The 20,903-nt window shown below is 44.3% G+C and overlaps 1 protein-coding gene across 1 annotated transcript in view; it reads right to left on the reverse strand.

The window, feature by feature from the left end:
• si:ch211-210g13.5 (inactive phospholipase C-like protein 2) overlaps positions 1-17,010 on the reverse strand; it is a 94,701-nt gene extending 77,691 nt beyond the window's left edge. The window contains exon 1 of the mRNA XM_020051140.3: positions 16,209-17,010. Coding sequence (XP_019906699.3) covers positions 16,209-16,532 — 324 coding nt within the window. The 5' untranslated portion in view covers positions 16,533-17,010. The remainder of the gene's footprint in view (positions 1-16,208) is intronic.
• Between the last annotated feature and the right edge of the window lie 3,893 nt (positions 17,011-20,903).

Below are 20,903 nucleotides of genomic sequence, written 5' to 3' on the forward strand. Positions count from 1 at the left end.
ACCTCTATGGTTCCTCAGTGTCCTTCTCCTGGTAGAGCACACCTCTATGGTTCCTCAGTGTCCCTCTCCTGGTAGAGCACACCTCTATGGTTCCTCAGTGTCCCTCTCCTGGTAGAGCACACCTCTATGGTTCCTCAGTGTCCCTCTCCTGGTAGAGCACACCTCTATGGTTCCTCAGTGTCCCTCTCCTGGTAGAGCACACCTCTATGGTTCCTCAGTGTCCCTCTCCTGGTAGAGCACACCTCTATGGTTCCTCAGTGTCCCTCTCCTGGTAGAGCACACCTCTATGGTTCCTCAGTGTCCCTCTCCTGGTAGAGCACACCTCTATGGTTCCTCAGTGTCCCTCTCCTGGTAGAGCACACCTCTATGGTTCCTCAGTGTCCCTCTCCTGGTAGGGCACACCTCTATGGTTCCTCAGTGTCCTTCTCCTGGTAGAGCACACCTCTATGGTTCCTCAGTGTCCCTCTCCTGGTAGGGCACACCTCTATGGTTCCTCAGTGTCCTTCTCCTGGTAGAGCACACCTCTATGGTTCCTCTATGTCCCTCTCCAATGCCCTAGAATTCTAAACTGGGTCACCGTATTAGAGGTTGGTCTGACATGAGTCTGAGAGGATTTGAAAGGCCTGGACAATACAGCACATTGCTTCCTACGACTTTTACCACAATCAGGGTTGAGCAATGATGATTATCATTAATTTAGTGGAAGCAATTTAATCATTCACCTGCAAGTCCTGTTGAAGCACATAAAAATTACATGCATTAATTAATTGATCAAAGGACAGTAGTTCCTCTGCGTGTTAAGCATCTAGACAGTGTTCCTCTGCGTGTTAAGCATCTAGACAGTGTTCCTCAGCGTGTTAAGCATCTAGACAGTGTTCCTCAGCGTGTTAAGCATCTAGACAGTGTTCCTCTGCGTGTTAAGCATCTAGACAGTGTTCCTCTGCGTGTTAAGCATCTAAACAGTGTTCCTCTGCGTGTTAAGCATCTAGACAGTGTTCTTCTGCGTGTTAAGCATCTAAACAGTGTTCCTCTGCGTGTTAAGCATCTAGACAGTGTTCCTCTGCGTGTTAAGCATCTAGACAGTGTTCCTCTGCGTGTTAAGCATCTAAACAGTGTTCCTCTGCGTGTTAAGCATCTAGACAGTGTTCCTCTGCGTGTTAAGCATCTAGACAGTGTTCCTCAGCGTGTTAAGCATCTAGACAGTGTTCCTCTGCGTGTTAAGCATCTAGACAGTGTTCCTCTGCGTGTTAAGCATCTAGACAGTGTTCCTCTGCGTGTTAAGCATCTAGACAGTGTTCCTCTGCGTGTTAAGCATCTAGACAGGCCTCTAGTCAGTGTTCCCCTTTGTACTTGCCCTCTAGTCACTTCTTAGCCTCACTATCACATTACATGCTCAGTCAGTATTGCTTCAACTCTTTCTCTCTCTTAATTTCGTTCTCTAAGCCATTGAAACCTCCACTAAAACACACAAAAACACACACAAACACACACAAACACGGCATTACATGGTCTTTCTCTCTCTGTCTCTCCCTCCTGACACACTGAACGAACACACACACACACAATGATAACCTTTAATTAATAAAACACACACAGACGTCACGAACATGGATGTGTTAGCTAGCGTTCCATTAAAACAACAAATAGAAAGCAGAGGGTAGCATAACACCCTTTGGGTATAGGCTTTGTGTACCTTGCTTGGACGTCTCACACACACACACGCACACCCACACACCTTTAGACATCTCAAAGAGATTGTTTTCATTTTACCTTAAACAGAAAATACACTACCATTCAAAGGTTTTGAGTCAATTAGAAATGTCCTTGTTTTTGAAAGAAAAGCTAATTTTTTTCCATTAAAATAAAATCCAATTCTTGAGAAATTGTTAATATTGTAAATGACTATTGTAGCTGGAAACAGCTAATGTTTAATGGAATATCTACATAGGCCTACTGAGGTCCATTAACAGCAACCATCAGTCCTGTGTTCCAATGACACGTTGTGTTTGCTAATCCAAATGTATCATTTTAAAAGGCTAATTGATCATTAGAAAACCCCTTTTGCAATACTGTTAGCACAGCTGAAAACTGTTGTGCAGATTAAAGAAGCAGCAAAACAGTGTTTCTTTTGACTAGTTGAGTATCTGGTGATTCAGCAATTGTAGGTTCGATTATAGGCTCAAAATGGCCAGAAACAGAGAACGTTCTTCTGAAACTCATCAGTCTATTCTTGTTCTGAGAAATAACTATTCCTGACAGTGTGAGTCTGCGTGTGTGTGTGTGTGTGTGTGTGTGTGTGTGTGTGTGTGGTTACCGCCTCCGTGGAATGCCTGAGTAGCAGGGCACGTCTGTGCTTGTGTAACAGGAGCACGATTACACGATGACTACAAAATGACAACACAATGTCTACACGATGAATACACAATGACTACACGATGAATACGCAATGACTGCTCAGTGACTACACAACAACTACACAATTAATTCACTGTGACTACACAATGAATACGCAATGACTAAACCGGTGTAATCGATGCATCACAAAGCCACAGACTGTTCATTTTCATTTGTTTCTAAATTCAGTCACAACCTCCGAGGACACAGGCGAACATTTTCCCCTTTTCGATCCAAATTGCTATCGGCCACCTTGACACATCTTATCAGGGGTCTACGTAACAGTGCATACAGATAAGCGCCGAAAACAAACAGGGGTGAATCCACACACCTCCTCTTCCTCCTCCTTAATACATCTCGAAGCCGTGGCTGTTCCTCGTCGAGGCAGGCCGTGCCACCATCTGTAAGTGGTCTGCTCATCAACCACCACAAGGGTGAGACCATTAGTATTGGGAAAGAGTGACTGGCTGCCCGGGCCCTCAGCATTGGCCCCTGGATTCGGGCCCTTGTGACCTGCTGACTGGAGCGGTTTGGCACACTATCTCGACCACACTGCACCTCCGCAGGGACGAACCAAAGGTGCAGCTTGGCTGAGTCCATCCACGACTTGATTCGGGACACTGGACTGTTTGTTTGAGGACGGTTGCTTCAGAGAAAGCAGATGAAAGAAATCTGCCCGTTATTGCCATGCAGGCATTTCCACCACAGCCTATAAATAGACTCCTGACTGGGACGTGTGGACTGGGGCTTGGCAGAGTGGGGCCCACATGTTGCTGGGGCGGCCAGGGAGAAAACACAGCCCAGCTACAGTAAAGCAGGACGGGCCCCCAATGTTCACACCGTGTAATGACAAAGACTCACTCTGTGCTCCTAAAAACAAAACACACCCACCCACTGACACACACACTTATCAGGCTAAATTAGAGCAATGTGATTTTTTAAACCGTCCATCAGAACCCCAGTATCCTGAGCAGGCTAGACTGGTCAGTAGGCCCTCCAGAACCACTGATTCGCCTTTAACTGTTACAGCGCGGCCTTCAGGCCCAGAGATTCAGACCAATCTACACCCTGCAACACTGCCCCTTACTACTTATCATACCCCAGCCCGCCATTTGGAAATTCAAGCGCCAGGACAAGTGGGTCATAGGTCACCGACATCACTACCTCTTTCCTGTTATGGCCGGTTAGCGGCGGATTTCTATTATCCTTTTGTTTGTTTAGCTTATTGTCGGCTCAGAGGAAGTAGTTGTGAGCGATTTAGCTATAATTCATGATTAGCTTTCTGTGGTCTCAGGCGACTGTATTTGTGTAACAAGAGTCAAAGAATATTCCTGTCCTGGACTGCTGACTGTTAAGGACCATTTCCTGTAAATGGTGGCCAGCTTTGATAACAGCTGACATGCCAATGTTTGCTGCAGTGGAGTGACAGGATCAAACTGGATCACCTGATGGGGAAGAGGAACGGAGCTTGTTTCCGATTGGTTTCACCTGTTCAGCTGGAGTGCCCTGAGCTGTTTGTCAGTTAAGCTGCTGCTGGTGCTCATTGCTTACTGTTTGGTTACAGGCTGGGTATCTGTAAAACCCCTTTGTGACAACCGCTGATGTAAAAGAGGCATAATAAAATGCATTTGATTAATTTGATTGATCGTTGATATTTTACCTGCTTCAACAGAGGCAGATGCACCTGTAATAATGACCTGTTCTCCGTTTAGGCACGTCCTCTGCCTGAAAAGACGATGCAACGTAAACCGACTCAGAAACTGCGGTCAACTAAGCCATTCATTGAACGGTTCCTAGGTGATGTATCATGTTCACATGACAAAATGTGATACCTTTCCGTTACTCAGCTGGTGTGAGCACTGGATCTGTGCAATGAGTAACTAGAGTTTTAGACGGTCAGAACTCGGACTGTGGGGAAGCAGCCAATCGTGAGGAATGGCTACAAAACATTTCCCCCACGCCGACTTTTAAAACTGGGGTGCCACAGGAGCGTGTCATCCGTTCTCTGCTGTACTCACCCAGCCGCCGTGACTCACTGGCACTGCACGACGCCAACTCCACCATTAAGTTTGCAGACAAAACCACCACCGTGCGCTTGATCACCAACGACCATGAGTCAACATGCATGAAGGAGGTACCATGACAACAACCTCTCCCTCAACGTCAGCAAAAAACAAAGAGGATGATTGTTGATTAAAGGAACCAACGGGAACATGCCCCCCCTCCCCCCTACATCATCTGACCTGCAGTAAAACAAGTCACCCATTTTAAGTCGCTCTGCGTTCTCATACCTGGGAACTTGCCATGGTTTCTCAAGGACACCAATGCGGACAAGAGGGGCTCAACGGCAGCGCTACTCCCTGAGGTGACTAATGACGTTTAGCACGCCTCCCTGGGTCCTCTCCAAACACCAACACCGCACCATCAGCAGCATCATGACCAGCTGCACAGGACATCTATTCAAAGTGGTGCCCGACTGACCACACACACACCCACCCATACACACACTCGCCCACACATACTGAACATTCTTACCACCCACATTCCCCCTTCATAACTGCTGCTGTCAGACTCCTTGTTAGAGTTTACTGAAGTTCAGGGTTTATCTATTACTACGGTACGATTTAAACATGCGCCATAATGTGAACACCATGCTGGCCACTTCATTAGCCCTTCTCATTTACATGGCCTCTTTATCGGTTCACTACTATTTCTGTTGTTACTGCACTGTCAGGAGCCTAAAGAGCATACTATTTATGTACCACTATAATCATTGTTTGTTTGACTTTTTATGGTGTATACATTTTTGAGCCATCTGAGAGGCATTGACTCTGACACCTTTCAGGTCCCGTGCATAGCGTTTGCATGTGTGTGTCTGGGAAAAATAAACAGCCAAATTTGACAGTGCTCCTACAGCAGCTGTGCAACATCTACTCTTTATGCATGCACCAATGAAGCAGGTCTCCTCTGACTCCCTGTACTGCACAAGTCTATCCACTCCTAATCAAGAAAGTCAAAGTCATCATTTTTCTTTAAAGCTTTCAAATAATAAATATATGTGTATGCAAAAGATAGGTTAATGAATTCTTTGAAGTAAATAAGCAAGTAAAAGATCTGGAATTAAGCATGGTCCCTCCGTTACCAGCCTCGCTGTTACCAACATTTACATTTTTATTCTCCAAACCAAAAACCTGTGCAATTGACAAATGGATATGGTTGAAGCTATGCAACAGAAATCCGCTATCACACGTATAGGCAATGTCATGGCGACCTTAACTAGCATAGCCCATACGCAGAAATGTAATGCGGTCTAAAGGTCAGGCTAGTAGTTTAATATGCAACACTTTTTTGTTTATTTAACACTGTGTGACCTTTTCTTTATTTTACCTCAGTTACTCACATTAACAGATGTTCTCATAAAAAGGGTGTTGTTTTTTGTTTCTGCAAATGCATTCTCTTAGATCAGGCAAACTTAAAAGAATGATAAGTAACAATTTGATGTTTATTCTCTGATTACAGAATTTGCTGTGGCTTCCCGCTGTCTGTACTGAGATGACTAACTATGAATTAAATTATCTGTCATGGTGACACAATGTATTTAAATAAATGTATTTGTATTTGCTAGTACTTAAATCCTATTCTAACATAACTTAACATATACACAGTAACATCCAAACATCATAGGTCACCTGAGAATATTATTTAAAGACATTTATCCAACAAAGGACAATATAAAAGTGTACTTCGCTGAAGTAGAGTAGTAACAGAATTGACTCTTCTTTATATTATTGTTCAAGGGATTTATTGCATGTATGGGCCCCACCAAATCCCCCCAAAGCATTCTGAGAGGAATGATTGCCTCTGTGTCTTGATCTGGGCTGTGACTCATTCCATAATCTATTTCTTCTTTTGGGGCAATTCGGTTGTAGCTTTGCTTGTGTGTTTTGGATCACTGTCTTGTTGCGAGATCTGTGTTTGGTTCAGCTTCAGCTTTTTGACAGATGGGGTGTACTTCGCTTTCCACACACAGAAATTGTTGTTTATTTTGTTTTCACATTTGTATATTTATCTGTGATTTGATAAATTGGGTTGCTTGAATATATGACTTCCCTTAGTAACTTAGTTGGAATTTAGTAACTTAGTTGGAATGTGTTCAAATATGTACAAAACAAGTTTCTGGTTAATATGTGTTCTTAGTCATACTTTACTACACTGTAAACAAATAACAATAACAGTATCCAATATCATTGTATTGCATAATGCAATGTTTTTCAGATTTATTTCTCAGTAACTGTGTGATGGTATTATTCTGATGAAATATTTAAATTATATCAAAATCATCTCATCTCATTTTCATCCGCTTATCCGTAGCAGCTCCAGCAGGGGACCCCAAACTTCTCTTTCCTGAGCCACATTTGCCAGCTCTGACTGGGGGATCCCGAGGCGTACCCAGGCCAGTGTTGAAATATAATCTCTCCACCTAGTCCTGGGCCTACCCCGAGGTCTCCTCCCACCTGGACGTGCCTGGAACACCTCCCCAAGGAGACGTCCTGGGGGCATCCTTACCAGATGGATGGCCTCAGATTTAGAGGTGCTAATCCTCATCCCAACCGCTTCACACTCGGCAGCGTACCGGTCCAGTGAGTGCTGAAGGTCACAGACCGTTGATGCCATCAGGACCACATCATCTGCAAAAAGCAGCGATGAGATCCCCAGGACACCAAACTGCAACCCCTCCCCACCCCGACTACTCCTCGATATCCTGTCCATAAAAGTTACAAACAGGATTGGTGACAAAGCACAGCCCTGGCGGAGGCCAACCCCAACCTGGAACGAGTCCGACTTACTACCGAGAACCAGAACACAGCTCTCACTTTGGACGTGCAGGGATTGGATAGCCCTCAGAAGGGACCTCCTCACCCCATACTCCCGCAGCACCTCCCACAGTTTCTCCCGGGGGACCCGGTCATACGCCTTCTCCAAATCCACAAAACACATGTAGACTGGATGGGCATATTCCCAGGCCCCCTCCAGGATCCTTGCAAGTGTGAAGAGCTGGTCGGTTGTTCCGCGACCAGAATCCGCATTGTTCCTCTTCAATCTGAGGTTCGACTATCTGCCGAACCCTCCTTTCAACATTTCAGGACAGATCTCGTCAATCCCCGGAGCTTTGCCACTGTGGAGTTGTTTGACTACCTCAGTGACTTCTGCCATGGAGATTGACGATGCTTCCCCATCAGCCTCCAGCTCTGCCTCCACTATAGAGGGTGTGTTAGTGGGATTTAGCAGTTCCTCAAAGTGTTCCTTCCATCGCCCAATTACCTCCTGAGTTGAGGTCAACAGTGTCCCGTCCTTACTGTACACAGCTTGGATCGTTCCCCGTTTTCCCCTCCTGAAGTGGCAGACGGTTTTCCAGAAACACCTTGGTGCCGACCAAAAGTCCTTCTCCATGTCTTCCCCAAACTCCTCCCACACCCGCTGATTTGCCTCTTTCACAGCAGAGGTCGCAGCCCTGCAGGTCTATTTTTATATCAAAATAGGTGGTGATAGTTGTTTATCACATAATATTTTCCTAAGGACTAATTAAATATTTCTTAGTTTACATCGATCAACATAATGACCACCAGCCTAATATTGTGTAGGTTCCCCTTCTGCCGACAAAACAGCCCTGACCGTCGAGACATGGACTCCACTAGACCTCTGAAGGTGTGCTGTGGTATCTGGCAGCACGATGTTAGCAGCAGATCCTTTAAGTCCTGTAAGTTGCGAGGTGGGCCATCCACGTGATGTAAAAAAAAAACTTGATTCATCAGACCAGTCCACCTTCTTCCATTACTCCATGGTCCAGTTCTGATGCTCACATGCCCATTGACCTTTCAGCAGTGGACAGGGGTCAGCATGGGCCCTTTGACTGGTCTGCGGCTACGCATCCCCGTATGCAATAAACTGCGATGCACTGTGTGCTCTGACTCCTTTCTATCAGTACCAGCATTAACTTTTTCAGCAATTTGAGCAACAGAAGCTCGTCTGTTGGATCGGACCGCACGAGACAGCCTTCGCTCCCGTGAGCCTTGGCCGCCCATGACCCTGTTGCCGGTTCACTACCTTTCCTTCCTTGGACCACTTTTGAAAGGTACTGACCACTGCAGTTTTGGAGATGCTCTGTTCCAGGTATCAAGCTATCACAATTTGGCCCTAGTCAAAGTCGCTCAGATCCTTGCGTTGGCACATTTTTCCTGCTTCTAACACATCAACTTTGAGGACTGAATGTTCACTTGCTGCCTAATATATCCCACCCACTGACAGGTGCAATGATAACGAGATTATCATGGCATAGGTATGAAATAGGTATTTGAATAATTACTTGTTAGTATTTTATTAACGCATTAACCAACACCTTCACAACCATAAAAATACCCTAATTGTAAAAATGAATAGTGGGACTGGGTGTCTGTTACCAAGTGACTTTGTCCAGCATAAAACCCAAATAAACCCTGTAAACTGAACCTTGAAGCCTGTCCTGCATCTTGTCTTCGCCTGTGTGTATTGCCTAGAAAATAGCAGGCGCTGAGGTAAATAGAAAACGGTGATAATAATACTACACAGGAATAAGAACAGAGTACTAAAAAAAAAATGCAGTAGTCATGTGAACACAGCTAACAATGCTAACAAAATAAAGTTGCGAGTACAGTATTTACACGTGACACTTTGTGCAATACTAATAGTAACATAGTGTGACCATACATTGTTGAGCAGTATAATTACCTCTGCCTCTTGCCACCTGCCACTGCCTATATCAGCATCATCACTGTAGCCTTGTGAGTAAGGCACATTAAAAGAAGGCATCTATCCACACATCCCAGTGCACAATTAAATCAATTCTCCACAGTTCAATAAGCCTTTCTATATCCGGGGCCCAATTTCACACAATGCTGATTGAGGTTCCTGTTCACTTAACACAAGTCATTATCCCCAAAGGAAATTGCCTGAGAAAATAGTTTGAAATAAAAATCACGAGGCCCCCTTCCTTCAGGTTCAGGACCTAACAGGAACCTTTACCAAGAGGCTTCTCTGCACGTAGGGGACAGTCAGAGACACAATGCTTCTCTATAACCACGTTTCCATCTACAGTATTTATGCAGCTAAAGTCACGCTCTTTAAAAAAAAAAAGTGTAATGAATCCAGTTTTTTTAATAAAGGCCAATGGAAATCTCTCAAAGCACTAGGAATGCCAGGTACACGGTACGTTATCAAACTGTTCAGTACTCCCCCTACGGTTAGGGGGCTCCCGAGGGCTGATAAACTTTACTCCACAGCAATGCCTCAAAATGTGTCAATAGTAAAGGCTGCAATCCATTCCTTCTTAAACAACCAATGGATGATTTGCAATGACATCTCAGTAGGAAACCTCCCTAAAGGTGCCCCACGCCCTAAAGGTTCCCCACAGGGTACTTGCAGGTTTCAGCAAGATAAATGTAATACTTTTTTAATGCCACTATGAATTTAATTTAAGACCGTTTTCACAACAACACCACCCCGCAAAAAATACATAAGGACACCAATTTGACTGAAGTACCAACTGTAGTTTGAGCAGTAGGCCTACTGTCAACAATATCGTTACTGGCTGTGCCTCACGGGACTGTCGTCTGTGTCGTCAAACAAAACAGAGAAATGCTGGGCGTTTGTTGGAGGCTTTTCGCTGTGTTTTTGTGTTTCTCACACTTCATATGGGATTCCACGGATTTAATTCCCATAAATGTGCCAAGTTTGAAATACTTCTTGCAAAAAATACAGTGGACTTTTCTTTCCCAACAACTTCTGATTGAATGTGCACTTTCCCATGGCACCAGCAGGAAGTTTAACAGCCAATGTCTACTAGGTAGCTAGCTAAATTACCTAACTTTGTACTAGCTAGCTATCTACCTCATGAACAATGGTGTTGAGAGAAAAGCAGCAGCCAAGTGTCCTGCTGACAACTAACAACCTCTTCATAATGCTAACAGTACTTACAAGACCTTAAAAAAGACGGAATGAAACAATTTAAGACTTTTCAAGGCCTATTATTTAGATGAATTAATAAGACTTTTAAAGTTCCTGCGGACATCCTGGCCCCAAGAAGAGCGGGGAAACTAAAAACAAATATTCTCTCAGCTGCAAAGTACTAATGGCGAGCGCTAGCGAGACACAGAGAATCAAATTTGTAGAGGCACCGCTGTCTTTCACATCCTCTGTGTGGCAACATTTTGGATTCAGCATTCAATATTATGACGAGGGTAGAAAGACCATAAACAAAGTACGGTCTGTAAGCATTGCTTTGCCACTGTCAGCTACTCGAGTGGAAACACTTCTAACACAATGACGTCATTCATACCGAAACCGCGCCGTTAGCGTGACCCACAAACTCCCATACATAACCATGGGCACACTGTACCAGTGCATCACTACAACGCGCAGAATGGATACAATACCCAGGCTCATTTACACAGGTATTACCTCTACAACTTCATGTCCAGGAGCTTTCCTGCTGTAGCTATTTTGCACCGTGGTAGACTGGGGATGGCCGCCCTGTGTAGCTGCATGCACGGCGTGACCTTGGTGATTTGGGGTCCCGTCGCACCTCAGTGCTCAACTCAGGAGACAAACACAGTGTCCTTAGTTACGTTTTCACAGATGGCCGCTTTTAAATCCACAGCCCGGAGAGTCCCAGAAGGCTCAGCGACCGTAGACATCTGCTATGATCCTCATTCCTCTTCATCTAACACCTTCTGCTTCTCCGTGCCCCTTCGTCCTCACAGTCCTCCAGACGGAGGCTAATGCCGCCTACATTCCCACCATGCCAAGAGGTTTTTTCTGGTATTGGAGAGTTTAGAGGAAATTACCTGTGACCACTAGAGCAATACCATCTTCATCACTCCATTTATTGAGTATCACTCTTACAAGGGTGTACATTTTCTAGTCGGTCTGTGATCATTAGACACTACTTCATGGTAGGCCTGCTGTCAGGCTTCGATCCACTCAATCCACCGGGAAATCGGTCCAAGTTAGTGGTCCTCCGCTGCTGTTGTGGTCCCTCTGTTCTCAAATGCGACTGAATTAAGATTTAGAGTTTATCTAGATTTAAATGAATGAGTACGACGGATGCACTCAAAGCAATGAGTTCTTCTGATGTGGCCCATACAAACATCCCTTAAAACATAATTCTAGAACATCTACATTTATTTCCTAAAATTCCAAACAGAAAGAAAACCTCTTACTGACTCTCTCGCCGTCTAAAGCTGAGAGGCCAAATCACATTGTCACTCTCTACATGCTTAAGAAATTAATTGATTATGAGGTACAGGCTAGCAGAATGCCTGTTAGCCGGACTGCTAACCCAGCTGATTTCACAGCAAGTAATAGCAGAATAGGACTCACTGAGTTATTTCACAGGGGGAAAGGAGGTTAATATGTGACAAGATGTGCTGATTGTCTGCCACTGACTGACTCACTGGCTGAATGGGTCAAGGAGTGGCTGATAAGAGGCAGGGTGTTATGGTCACATGCATCTGGGCTATACAGTACACCCCAACTGTAAGCTAGCACTGTGACCCCATAGCCTTCATGTTCTGTGTATTCCACTGCAGTCATTATCAGATAATTCATCATTTTGTTTTGACCTACTCTGGTGATGGTTGGCAGCCCATCAGCGCAATGGTAAAAGGGTTGGACCAATAACCAAAAGGTCTTTGGTTCAAATCCACAAGAAGAAGAGAAAGAAAATGTGTTGCTGCGCCCCTAGGCAAAGCACTTAACCTTAATTGCTCCTGTAAGTCGCCCAGGATAAGAGCATCGGCTTAATTACTATGATGTAAATGTAATGCTGGCCATGGCTATTATGTAATTTACTGTTCCAAATAAGACAACAACCTTTTCATGCTCCAAAGGGTCAAGAACTCCTCACAGCAGGAAAAAGGGGAGGAGGGGGTGAAGGAACACATTTTGTGCGCTGGGATATGGTCACATGTCACAACAGCTTTAAGGGAAACGCCTCCCTGTCCATCAGACCGGTGAACACCCTCCTCCCCTACAACGGTCACTTAGTCCGGGTGAGTCAGGCAGGTCAGGAGCCTGCAGCTGTCCACAGCCCTGCTTACATAACCAGACTGGACCAGACCCTCCCCAATACCCACCGGACACTATAGAAGCCCCCCCCCCCTTCCATGGGACAGTCACTCAACGCACTAGGGGGCAGCCACATAGGATTTGGCTGGTTCAGAGATGGACACAGGTGGGTGGCGCCCTGCTACTCACCCCCTCACGCCACGACTCATATGGCTAGACCAGGCCATGTCAAGCAGTCAGACGGTTATTCCTGTCCACGCTCATTCCCTTCAGACTGCCCAGACCCGGAGCTCAGAGCTCATCATCCATTGTGCCTTTCGTCTTTCGTGTGTGTGGGTGCGTGTCTATGTAGGTTCGGGAACACTCTAACTACAATACCACCACAACGTGCCACAGGGCAGCTGCCCCAGATTCACATCTTCACACTCTCCATCTGTGCTCCCCATGTTTTGTCTGTTGATGATCAGTGTGTGGTGGCACGTTCTTCGCTGGTTCCGTGAAAGAATATACCATCCAATTGCAGCTGAGTCTGGCCGAAAGGAGCGCTCACACTAACTGTTCAGTGATATCCACACCATAACATCAAGCTTATGGCCCTAATGTGGAGGAGCACAAGCCCAGCTTCACGTGAACAGATCGTCCTAAGGTTTCCAATGAAGACATTAAAGGACACATCTCATTATGACATGAAGGCCTTGAGTAAGGGACATCCTGGAATAAAAATGATATTTATATGTATGCATGGGCTTTGTGTAGGGGACATCCCGGAATAAATATAATATTTATATGTATGCATGGGCTTTGTGTAGGGGACAACCTGGAATAAATATGATATTTATATGTATGCAAGGGCTTTGTGTAGGGGACATCCTGGAATAAATATGATATTTATATGTATGCATGGGCTTTGTGTAGGGGACATCCTGGAATAAATATGATATTTATATGTATGCATGGGCTTTGTGTAGGGGACATCCTGGAATAAATATGATATTTATATGTATGCATGGGCTTTGTGTAGGGGACATCCTGGAATAAATATGATATTTATATGTATGCATGGGCTTTGTGTAGGGGACATCCTGGAATAAAAATTATATTTATATGTATGCGTGGGCACATTTAGGGGACATCCTGGAATAAGTATGATATTTATATAATAATGATGGATTTCACAGAGTTCAGTTAACAACCAACACACCCACATAAGAATGAGGACAAGAGACAGGACACGTCCGTGGTGCTCTGCTGAAAGAGGACATGCTGAAAGTGGTTGATCACACCCAGCCATAACAGAAGTCAAAAGCGTACAACCTTTTTGAGTCGGCTGGCATTTAAAGCCTGGCACAGTTGACCTAAAAAAACAGCACTGCACTTTTCTCAACAATCCCATTGTACAATTAACACATATCTGATTGGGCTGAGGTAGCCACTTCTTTACAGAATAAACTATTACATGTGACCTGATTACAAAAAAGTGTTGTTGTTTTTTTGTTTTTTTTGGGGGGGGGGGGTTAATTGACTCCTTTTAGTTTCTGTTTTTTTAATTGACATTCACTTCAGCATTGAAAAAAAGGCTTAAGTGTGTTCATCATGAGATTAATTTCATCAAAAGTAAACCTCAAAATTACTTTTTGTGTGCATAAAAAAAAGGTTTTTTAGCGTTTGTGCCAGTGGGTGTCATATGGGACACTGTTTGGGTGCCTCTAAGGCTGCCTGAGCCGCCCAACAAGCCAATAAACCAGCTGGTGTGAATGACTGGTTCCTGTTGCATGCAGAGCCACTCAGCTATCGGTATCTAATACGGCTTTAGGTGGCTCGGGTGCGCAGCCACCTAAAGCCATGTTGATCTCCATGTAGCGCCTGACTTGCGGTATGGTCGCCAATATACTTGAAATGCAGTCATGGTAATAAGGGGGAGAAAATTGGTGAGACACCGACTGTGACTTCGCGATTCAGATGTGGAGCGCGGACAACATCAAGTGGGCAAGCCCCTCGGCAGAACTCTGGTAAAACGGCCTTGGTCGCTTCCGCCACCATAGACTGTTATGCCTAGCTGTGCGCCGTTGTTTTATCAAGCCTGAGGGGCTTCCCACAGGGCACCTGGGTATCTCCAGTCGTCAGGTGTTGTTTACTCAACGGAGAGGGCGAGAAGGCCATACGCCGCCAGGACACAACAATGAACCCATTCTGAGAGCGCATAATGTGGTCCTTCCAAATCCAAACAGTTGGCGAGGGTATAATGTTGCCTGAGGACAGAGCACACATGCGAGGGAAAACCCCAGACGTGTGTATTCCAATGTGGATCATAAGATGTGTTACAAAGAAGAGGCGTTCGTTGAGCAACACCACATCAACATTACAGAAGTTTCTGGGAATAAGCTTTTGAGGATTTAAGATCCAGAGCAATACCGTGATCCCTTACGCATTCTCGTCATACTTCTGTTGTGGTGTTTGAATTTACGAAGGGCAGCAGATTGGCCTCGTTTTATTTTAAGGGAAAGAGCTTGGTGTGGGGTGAATAGATTAAAGGACTTAGCCTCGACTCACATTATTCCACGTAATTTCCTGGAAGAACAGCCCTGCTTTTCACTGAAGGGCAAAACACCCAGGGGTGAAACTAAAAAACACTCAAGGACTTGTTCATTTTATAAGGATTTCCCTACACCTCAGAGGAGTACATCTAACCAGAGAAGCGACAGTGTGTGGATTCATTCGCCCACACATCAACAGGGAATTCAATAATAGAGGAAATATAATTACAAGGGGTTTTGTGCCAGTTGCTAAGCAAACTGGGTCTGATATGACAGAATTCCACTCTCTTGCCAAGAGCTCCCACCTCCGCAGAGCTTTAGTCTCCATAATGATGCACAAGCTGACCAGAGACATCCTTGAGTATGAAGCATGAAAGACGACTTGGATATATTGACTAAAGTCAGCAGACATGTCCTCTGTAATTTATAGCCCTAGCATCTTTGGTTGGGACAAAACAAACATAAAACTGATAATGTTATTAAAACCTCAGGCTATGTAAAAGAGTTTGTTAGTGGCAATGTTTACCATTGAGATAGGCATATCTACCAAAGTCTGGGCTATTCAATTACATTTCTTTAAATACATGTGTAATTTGGTATTAATTGCCTGCAGCAGTTAGACTGTACAGACAGGTTTTTACTATACCCTGGGAGGTATTGTCATAAAAGTTACATCTTTTAGCTGAGCTCATATATCGGAGGACAACCTTTATTTCTCCTTTCCAGATCTAACCTTGCAGTAACAGAAGCAGCGAGAGCTTTTGCACACCATCAGCACTCACAAGGCATGAAGGACAAACTTGAGAGAACCCGATTAGGTATTACTCCGGCGTACTTTATAAAATTGTCACTGTTTCTGGGCCATTTAGCCTAAATAGGAACGATAAACGTTCCTAAGTTAAAAAAAATTGCACAGCACTAGACCGACGGTTTGTTACACAGTAATCATTATTGAGCTTCTAGATATGATTATGATTATTTATAATAGTATTATAGCCTGGTAACTAACTCTGGTCCCGAACAACATCGCTTTGAGCGCTAGTCGCTGCCTACACCGAAGCTTAGCGTGGTTTCGTGTGGACTGTAGAGATCCTACCCTCGTTTCAATGCAACCTCCAAGACCTTCCTCTGCTTGACGTGACATGATAAAAAAAAAAGGCTTTGTGAAGACAGACCAACCTTCATGATGCCGCAAGGTGTGTTCACCGCTCCATGACTCCTTTCTGCTGAATTGTCGCGGCTGCTGCTGCCAGTCCGAGGACTGCCGTGTTCCTTGTACCTTCCGTTGGTGTAAACTCCCTCGGCCCCATAGACCTGGTGTCCGGTGCCGAAGGCAGCCGCCGAAACGTCCAAGTATACCCGCGTGCCAATCGACTGTAGTACGGTTGCGTCATTGTTGTTTAAACCCGCTATTTGTGTCGGGTCCTGCACCGGAGAGTCTGCTATGGTAGGATCTAGCAAATGTCCCGACACAGCCTCGGAAGCTTGTACCCCTGCCATCATCCAAGGACGTTACAATAAAACATGCGACCTAATGTACAGACCCATTGTTTCAAAACAGTCCACGGCTATCTAGACCACATAAGATCCCTTGTCCAGAAAACGAAGCGCAGTTCATTGAATTGGAGATTCCACGTCCGACTGATCAAACTCGTAAATCGAACAGATGGTGCTCCGTATGTGCTCTGGTGTGATTAGCTAACTGCATGCATTCATAAGGAGTCCGCGAAGAAACAGTTCAGGCCAATTAGCGTTTACATGCGCTTTCGTTTTCCTCCAAGCTTCTAGGTAGCACCAAGGCTGTATGCAGAGGAAGAACGTGATGTTCGTCTTTCCTCAGCGCGCGTCGCCTGGCTCCTACTTTCCACCTATCCTATCGCATATGAGAAATCAGGAGAGCTTCCCCACGTGCATCCGCGGGATGCAGCTATTTACAATGCGCCGCTGTGTGCGTTGTTCGCTTGCAGAAATCCACTTCCGTGAGTCGGTGTTCACATTCTCAGTCAAGTACGCACACACACACACACACACACACACGCACATTTACACACACGCGCGCGCACGTAAACACCAATAATTCATCATGTAAGCCCTTTTAAGCCAAATGTAAACACTTAATATATTTGGAATGTGTGAGTGTATTTGCATAAAGTATGTCTTATCTTTATGCTATTGCCTAAGGCTTACTCAACTTGTAACATCACAACCACAAATAGATTTTGGTGGACTGGATTTCAGTCCTCCAGTTTGCATTAAGAACATATTGCCCCCTCTGGTGGCAAGGGCAGAACGGTCCATTGATATTGAAGATCCTGAAGTGTGTTACGCACAATGATGGTCATTATTAAGGTATCTTCTAAATCCACAACTAAATCTGGCACAGTGTGCCTATGGGGCCGATTAAGTTTACGTCGACTCAAAGTGCAGGGACCCCGGGAGTCCTTCGACTGGCAGCAGCCGTGACATCCAGTCGAAAGGAGTCATTTAGGGATGAACACTTGCGGCATCATGAAGCTTGGTCTTTTTTACAAAGCTTATTTTATCATGTCACGGTCAATCAGAGGAAGCGCTTGGGGAATGCGTTCAAACCACGCCGTCTTCCTGTCCGTTAGCAATAGACAGCTTCTATTTTGAAATAGTTTCTGATTTTCTGCATTGCGCTGTTAGCTGTGGCTGCAAAGGGACGGCGGTCCCAACCAAAGATGGACTTTGTCCGGCATTCCCTGCTGTCCACTGCATTTTGACCACTTCCCATTAGGCTCTAGCCCAAAATTGCGCACTGTGAATGGGATTAAGGTTAGATTAGGGATTAAACGACAGGCCGATATGTGAGAGAGGAGGAAGGAACAAAGAACTACTAACACGGAGAAAAATAAACTGTAACCAGCACAAGAGCCAGTTGAGAGAAGTGGAATCACGACCTGCTGCGATAGTGATTGAGAGTTACTCACAATGTGTGGTCATAAATGTCAAACCGAATCGTATAATCAACTCAGAGCTGGCCGTTGTTTTGTCAGACCTGACAAATAGACATGGGAATGATGCAGTATGAATTTGCTGAATGGTAGGGTCAGATGCTCTGTGGTTTGCCTATGACACCATGTGACTTTGGACTGAGGTAATGAAAATAAACACAGCTTGTGCATGTGTGTTAATTTGGGTGTGTTTTTGTATCCATCTCACACCTTGTTTGTCTTACACCAAGGTCTTACACCAGCCAGTCAGTCAGTCAGTCAGCAAATCAGTATGTATCACTGACCAGAAACGAATTCACAGTGTGAATGATTTATACACAGCTAAGTTTGTTACAAAAAGAACTTCAGGTGCAAGAGTGCGACTGAGAGAGAAAACAAAGTGAGGGGTAGAGAAATAGGGGGAAATGTAGAGAGAGGTAAAAAGAGAGTGCAGAAGAGCTGCAGACAGGGAGGTAGAGAAAGGGGGAAAGAGACATGAGTGGAAGATATTATAGGGAGGGATGAAATTAGGGAGTGAAGATAAGATGGCTGGGAGGGAAAAATTCTGGACAGGTAAGAGGGAACAGTGGAGTTGAGGAATATTGTAGGAGGGAGGGAGGTAGTCTCTCTCTTTCTCATTCCCTTTTTCTGATTCATGAATCATGCATCTTCAGAAATAATTCAGAATAAGTCCCGCTTTTAAAAGTCCTGCTCCCATGTCTTCCAGGAGGCTGTCTCACTTTAATGTTAAAATGCCTTTGGCGCCAAAGCCTGAAACTCAAACAGAAACCCAGCCAGGAGCGGCATGGTGGAACCACACAGAGATTTTCTAACCAAGAACTTTATATGCTGTGGTTGACTGCAAACTGGCATGCCAAAAACCCCCCAGTCATCCCCTTGAGACCAGAGCCTTAAACCGAGTGAGGTAAAACTGTTTGACACTTCAGGGACATGTGTATTATTTTTAGGGTGACAAATAAAAAAAATAAAAAATGTTAATGTGTTATGACAGCGTTACAAAAACACACGTTTGGTCAAAACTTTTTAACATCCCAATGGGTGAAAAGCTTTTAACGTTGTTCTTTGTCAGCTCTCTTCTTATTTAAGTGAAAATAATGTGTTTGACAGCTTTCCATCAGGTTACACCATATCACAGAAACAGAACTTCTTAAGGTGCTGAATGATTTGTTGCGGTTGGGTGATTCTGAATATTGTGCTGTTTTACTCTTGCTTGATCTTAGTGCTGCTTTCCATACTGTTATTCATGTCATCCTCCTGGATCGCCTCCAGCAAGAGGCTGGTTTCCAGGGTGTTGCCCTACAGTGATTCAATTTTTATTTGAAAGATAGGACCTTTACTGTTAATATTGGAAATATTTCCTCCTCTTCGGCAGCAATCACATGCGGAACACCTCAAGGTTTGATCCTGGGGCCAATTTTCTTTTCTTTTTATATGCTTCCTTTGGGCTTAAAGATATCTGCCTTAAAGATATAAAGTGCTGGATGGCTAAAAACGTTCTCCAACTTAATGAGAGTAATATGGAAATTATACTATTTGGCACCCCCAAATCAATTGAGGAACTAACAAAAAATGTGGTACCCTTGTCCACAAATGTCCACAAAACTTGCAAGAAATATAGGTGTTATGTTCGCTTCAGCATTAAAATTTGACAAACAAATTAATTCTGTTGTCAAAAATAGCTTTATTCATCTGAGGACTATTGCAAAACTAAAATCCTTCCTCTCTCTTAAGGACTTGGAGATTGTTATTCATGCACTTATGTAGTCTCAAATTGATTATTGCAATTCTTTGCACTCTGGAATTTGTCACTCATCATTATCATGCTTGCAGCTTGTCCAGAATAGATTGTTGACTGGTACCAGGAAGAGGGACCGTATCTCCCCGATATTGGCCTTTCTTCACTGGTTACCAGTCTAATATAGAATGCATTTTAAGCTGCTGTTACTTGTTTATAAGGCATTACATGGATTGGCTCCATTGTATATTTCAGATCTCTGTATCACTGTATCACTCTTCCAGGACACTCAGATCGTCAAACCAGTTCAGATCTTCTTACGCTGTATCACTGTTCCAGGCCCCTTAGATCCTCACACCAGTTCTTTTTAGCCATTCCACAGTCTGAATGTGATGGTGCCTTTTTGGATGTGGCCCCTAGACTGTGGAATAAACTGGCAATTATTATCAGGTCATCCCCAACCACCGAGACATTTTAGGCTCGTCTTAGAAATTATTTTTATTCTTTGGTGTTCGAGTCAGTTTAGGGATATTCGTGCCTAATTGTCTTGTTTGTTTCTTGTTTCTATTTCTTGTTGTAGTATATAGATGCATAACTTTGTAGCACTTTGATAGCACTTTGTTCAGCATTGGTTGTTTTTAAATGTGCTTTATAAATAAATTGACTTCAATTGAACGTGTGTTTTGGGTTCTCAGACAAGTGGTCAGATTTCTAATGGTTCAGAGGCCACTGAAAAATCATGCTGATATACAAGAAACATGACCAAGAAATACAGTTCTGAGGAGAAGAGTTAAGAATAACGTTGTCTAGGTCTAGGAGACCAGTCACTTGTGTTTCAAAACAGAGGATCACTGGTTCGTGTCTTGTGTGGGGCGGTTATGCAGGGGAGGAAACGATACTGTCAGTAGCAGCACATTGTGTGTGAAAGATTAGTTCAGGACTGCTACGGGATACAGTTTAGACAGCAACTGTTTTTTTTTTGCTATTGTGGCTCTCACAAGATCAGGGAAGATGGATAGAGAGATGAAAGGATGATGATGGTACAACTCTACTGGGAAGGAGAGTGGAGTGATTGTTCATAGAAGAGGGAAAAAGAGAGGGAAAGGGAGGGGCAGATAGAATGAGAAAAAGAGGGAATGTAAGAGTGACAGTGTCAACTTCAAC

The sequence above is a fragment of the Esox lucius genome, chromosome 11 (assembly GCF_011004845.1).
Source record: "Esox lucius isolate fEsoLuc1 chromosome 11, fEsoLuc1.pri, whole genome shotgun sequence".
Taxonomy (NCBI): domain Eukaryota; kingdom Metazoa; phylum Chordata; class Actinopteri; order Esociformes; family Esocidae; genus Esox; species Esox lucius.